This window comes from Nipponia nippon, unplaced genomic scaffold (genome assembly GCF_047370975.1).
Source record: "Nipponia nippon isolate SJK-2023a ecotype South Korea unplaced genomic scaffold, ASM4737097v1 scaffold_104, whole genome shotgun sequence".
Classification (NCBI taxonomy): domain Eukaryota; kingdom Metazoa; phylum Chordata; class Aves; order Pelecaniformes; family Threskiornithidae; genus Nipponia; species Nipponia nippon.
In genome coordinates this window covers 76,855-82,366 of record NW_028262296.1, presented here as the reverse complement: position 1 = coordinate 82,366, position 5,512 = coordinate 76,855, and the positions used below count along the sequence as shown (strand labels likewise).

The 5,512-nt window shown below is 58.6% G+C and overlaps 1 protein-coding gene across 1 annotated transcript; it reads right to left on the bottom strand.

Moving 5' to 3' along the window:
- Positions 1 to 517: 517 nt before the first annotated feature.
- LOC148056973 (uncharacterized) lies at positions 518 to 4,133 on the bottom strand (the record flags this gene model as incomplete). Its single annotated transcript, XM_087746825.1, has 7 exons — positions 3,967 to 4,133; positions 2,953 to 3,024; positions 2,415 to 2,486; positions 2,169 to 2,225; positions 1,972 to 2,073; positions 732 to 839; positions 518 to 673 (listed from the first exon to the last, which is right to left on the bottom strand). Coding segments are annotated over exons 1-7 (679 nt in total), but the record flags the coding sequence as incomplete, so codon positions are not given.
- Positions 4,134 to 5,512: the final 1,379 nt, after the last annotated feature.

Below are 5,512 nucleotides of genomic sequence, written 5' to 3'. Positions count from 1 at the left end.
GAACATCCTGGGCCTGCAATGTTTCAGTAGAAACAAAGGAAACTCCCAAAGCCATTGCAAACCAATGCACTCTGGAGCCTCTCTTTCTCCATCCCTGCATCAGGGAGTGCCACCCCCAGCTCTCCCTCCCCAGCCCAGCACCCACACCCCAAGGGGACGGACTCAGGCCCTCTCACGAGACACCTCAACATTGCTCTCCCCCTTTGCCTTTTCTCCACCGTGGGCACCACTTGCAGGCAGAGGTGCCCTCTAAGCCTGTGCCTCATCTGCCAGTGAATCCCTTTGCCCCTCAGCTCACAGCAGGGATCCCCCTCTGTTGGGCCTAGGGCCTCTAGGGACGCACGGCAAGCTCTGCGATGCGGGTACTGAGGGAGGTCTATTCGATCAAGAGTCACATTTCCCATCGTCTACTGAACGTGGTTCAGATGGCCTCCTTCCCAAAATGGCAGGGTTCTGAAATTCCGGGGAAAGGGGTGCGGTGGGAGGCGAGCACTTCACCACATCCACAGAGGGTTACCGGTGTCGCTCTGGCACACTGCTGGCAAGAACCTCCACACCCCCGAGACAACAGTCATCCTCAGAGAGCCGCTCCTGGCTCCCTTCAGAACACTTGCTCTGTACTCATAGTTCGGCTGCTGACACCATGTGCAGTAGCCGGCAGCAGGGGAAGAGCCTGCAGACACCCAGGGATTTTGAGATCTGACACTGGATGACCCAGGGGCAGCAATTACCTGGCACGCCGGTTGGTTGAATTGGCCCTGTTTTTCCATCAGAGACTGGCAATGAGGGACTGCCTCCTTCCTCAGGCGCCTCCTTCTCCATGGTCTCATGGTCCATCTCTTTAGAAAGAAAGGGGGTCAGTTTAAGTAGAAGTAACCGTTCCTCCTCAGGAACACGGTATCTTCAGGAGGCAAAATACATTAATAACACTCAGAAACAAAGCCTGGGCGTTTGGGGGTGCACCTCATCAATGGTCCAAACAATGTGTCATTCACGGAAAAAATTTAAGCCCTGGACACTTTCCAGTTTACCAGTAGATGGGAAAACCTGACCTGCTGAGAGACTGGGAGATTGCACGTCATCTTCCTGTTCGCATTCCACTCAGTTCATTTTGGGCAAACTGCAAGGTGACGGTAAATTACTTCCTTCAGAGAGGACAGGAGGACGCTGCAGCCAACTCAGCTGGGGAAAGAGCCCTTCGGAGAAGCACGTCCCATCATGCCAGCCCCATCACACACTAAGGGTAACAGCCCCATGCAGTGGAATGAACCCCAAGCTCTTGCAACCATGTTCTGGGCACTTTCACAAGTGGCAGGGAAGAGCCCACAGCCCCCCAAAACAAGAGGAAAGCCACAACCAAGGTATCTAAAACACAACTACACACAGAGAGCTAAAATTCACAGCCTTTCATTTTAGCTGCCTTCAAGGTAGCTGTCCGGCCTCAAGCTGGGTGTCCAGCTTTCACCTGTCCCTGACCACGAGCTGTCACACACAGTCCTCAAACATCAAGGACAACAATGGGGCTGGACCAGGCGGTGAAGTCGGGGCTGCTCCGACCCTGGCCAGGGCATGCCTGCAGCCCCGGCAAAGTCTGCCGGTCTCAGCGACCCCAAGCTGCCTGCGCATCCTCTCTGCTGCCCAAGGGCTCTCTCCCCTCCGGCCACTGGCAGCAAGGTGTGAGCACCACCAGTTCCTGCCAGCTGGATACCAGCGTCTGCCCAGAACAGCTCTGGCCAGCGATGGGATAACTGGGGCAGCAGCTGTGCCTGGCACTCAGCTGCAACCACAACTGGCAGCAGAGACTCTGCACCATCTCTGCAGCTCACCAGCACCTGCGAGGTGTGCAATCGAGTGTCAGTGCAGCGAGGCTCTCATCGAGCCCTTTCTGCTTGTGCTGCCTATGGCTTGTCCATACAGGTGTCTACAAGCTCAGCTTCCCAAGCCTCCTGCTTAAGAGTGATATACACCCACCATGTGCCGCTTTCTCCAGTTGTCCCAGGATTTCCTTTAGGACTTCTGATGACTGCTGGGAAGATTGCCCTAGGCTGGCTTTATACTTTGCTCTTTGAGGACCTTAACAGAAAGGATCCAGTTAAATTTCCCACTACTAAAATACTGAAAACGAGTGCTTATAAGGCCTGTGAAGTCAGCCAAGACTGACTACTCACCCCTGGGATGCCAGCTGAGCTCCAGCGCAGGATTCAGCCGAGGAGCTGGAGCCACATCTGCAACCAAACACCCATGACACGTTTCCATCATACACTGTGATACACACCACCATAACTGAATAGCAGAACATACACGGGGATCACGGAATGTCACGGCACACACAGTGCAGGTCTATATTCTCACACCCGCACACATTTGGGCTTTGAGCTGGCAGCTCTCAAAGGCAGTAAAAAGCCATGACGTACCCATGCGATCTCCCTGCGCCTCAGCCCAGGCACCCAGCCGGGAAGCTGGATATCCATCGCCCCCCGCCACCTCTGGAAACAAACAGAAGAGAGCAGCTCCCGTGAAATATTTCAGTAGACTTCCTCAGAGCTGAATGGCAGGGAATGCAGTTCAAACGCGGGATTGCTCCATGGCACTCCGCTCTCCCTTCCACTCAGGAGCATCGTGCAGACAGTTCCTGGGTGCCTGGAACATGCTGATCCAAAACAACCCATGCACGGAGCTGTCGGGAGAAAGGACTCACTGGAGCTCCCACCAGCTCTAAACTCAACCCCAACAAGCCCGCTGGCTTTGCAGCAGGCACCTGAAGCAGCACAGGCTCGCAGAGGCTGGCAAAGACAGCTTCCCAAGGCAGAGTGCCCCAGGGGACATCACTCAGCCTGACCCATTCCCTCTCTGCTCTTCTGCATGTCAGAGCACATGCCAAGAAATTATTAAGTAAAATTTCATAGGAACAGAATATGAAACCCTAAATGCTCGTGCATTCACGTGACATACCTGTGGGATCGCCCTGAGGCTCCCGGACAAGATCAGGCTGAGAAGTCTGGTGGCCGTCGCCTACAGGCACAGCTGTAATCAAGCACGTTTCCATTAGATGTTGTGAGCTACTTCTTTCCCAGTGACCTGCAGTGACTGGAGGGGAGCCAGGGAATGACGTGGCACCCAGACGTGGGTGGAGATTTCCAAAGCTGCCGAGGGGCCTGGGTGACCTGTTGGCTGGCACCTGGCAGCTCTCAAAATACTGTCTCCAGGCCGTGTGCAACTCCCCTCAAGGACCGGGTGGACACACATACGGCCCCTCGGGGATTTCTTACTGGGAGATCTCTGCTGTGCACAAAAGAAGCCCACATGAAAGCACTGGAGGAAAAAAATGATCATTCGCACGTCTCATGTAGAAGAGCCCGCTGGCCAGTGAGAGTCTGCACAAGTGCTGCCCTGTCTGTTCCCTTGGGCTGCGGGCTGGGGCTGTGTGTCGGGGACCTGTGTTTGCCCAAGGAGAGCACTGCAGGGCTAGAGCAGGAATGCTCCCGTCTTCCTGAGCGGACACCTCCTGAGGACAGATGTCTCCGAGGCTGAAAGCTGGGACCCAGCTGGGGAGTGGCAGAGCCACGGCCGCAGGCACAGCTGTGAGCAGCCTGGGAGAGAAGTGCTCCTGCGGTCTGTTGCCCCTGCAACCATCACGAGAGCTGGCCCTGCAACGCCCTGCTCGGGCAGCCTTCCCCCGGCCTGCACGGCAGGGCCAGAGCTGTACGGCAGGGCCAGGCACCACTCCTGGCACCACCGTTCACCTGCAAAAGCCCCCTGCAGCGGCTGCAGCCCCTGTGCCTCCCTGCAGGGCGTCTGCCTCCCGCTTGCCCGAGGAGCTGGCCACAGCCCACCCGTCTCAGCCCAGCCCTGCTGCTCTCCCGGCCCTGCCCCACTACAACCCTGGCCCTGCTGCCACCCCGAGGTGCGGTGGGCTCCGCTCCATGCTGCCCAGGGCTGGGTGCCATCCCTTGCCCGTCTGCCTACCTAATTCCCGCGCTCGCCACGGAGCAGCCTGTGCCTCCCAGGCTTGCAGGGCCACCAGGAGAAGGAGAAGAAGGAGGCGGGTGGGGGCCACAGCCCCCCACGCCTGCACCATGCTGCTGCTGCTGCTGCTGGCACTGCCAGAGTGGTGCCCGTGGCACAGCAGAGCACATCACGGAGAGGCACAGCGGGGGTCTGTGACCTCACAGCCCGGCCTCCCCATCGCAGCCACGCCCCCGGCGTTTCACCCCTCCCCCTGGAACGCCCCGCCCCCACATCTCCCCTCGGGAGGGCGGGGCTCCCACAGGGGAGGGAGAAGGAGACTGCCCAGCTGGAACTGAATCTGGCTGCTGCCCTCAAAGACAATAAAAGATGTTTCGAGAAATGCATTACCCACAAAAGGAGGGCTAGGGAGAATCTCCATCCTTTACTGGAGGCAGGGGGAAACAGGGCCAAAGGCCGAGGAAAAGGCTGAGGTACTTAATGCCGCCTTTCCCTCAGTCCGAGGCTCCTCAGTCCAAGGAGCTGATTGTTTTGTACTGCACTGACACAGGGCAAAAAAGAAAGGCTGTTTGTCTTGTCTGAACGAACGGCTGGAGAACTGTTACTCACTTGGGCCAGCTGTGAGCTTGGTGTTTGCCCTGGCACATCCAGAGATGGGATACACTGGAGGCACACACTGCCCGTTCCTGGTCACGGAGGGCTCCAGACAGCAATGAGGACCTGGAGAGCAGCTGTCTGCCACGGCGGGTTTTGCCCCTTTCCATGTGTAAGCCGGGGCTTTGGTTTTGGTGGGAGTGAAATGAATGAACCTAGGAAGAAAGGCATATGAAAGGTCACCGGCAGGCAACTGCCCATTTAAAGCTCCTGTGTACCTGGAGCAGTTGGAATTGCCAGCCTCATCAAATTGCCTTTAAATTATTCCCTGTAAATGACCTTAACAGGAACCGGGGCCTTCTGCCAGCACGGTTCCAGCGAATATTGGCCGGGGCAGGGAGGGGGAAGGGAGGATGGGGTGGGGGAACAACCCTGCCTGAAAGCAACACCAACAACCATACAGACCCTTGGTCCTGAGATGCAGCGCCGGGCCGAGGGGCAGCCCAGGCGGGAGAGCGACCCTGCGCTCAGCAGGACCAGGCCGCTCTCTCCTCTGCCGCCATCAGCAGCGCTGGCAGGATGAGCCCTCCCCTGCCCGGCCTCTGCCTCGGCTGCAGCCGGCAGCCAGGGGGGCTGGGAAAAGGGAAAGGGGTTTGTGCTGCTCTCACCAGGGCTGTCCTCAGCCAGGGCTGCACTGGTGGGAACTGGTTTCGGCTGCTGAGCGGGGCCCCCCCGCCTGCCCCCGGCCCCGCTCTGCCCCCATTCTCCTCAGGCCGCTCGGCCTCTGGCCCCTGCGGCCCCGCCCCAGGCTGCCTGGCCCTGACAGGCCAACACCGGCTCTGCTGATTGGCTCAGCTGTGGCCAATGGCGCGGCTCTGGCTGGGTGGGCGGGAGCAGCCCGGGCCTCTCCTCCCAGAGCCGCCTGCGCCCCCTCAGGGGCGAGCGGGGCCTG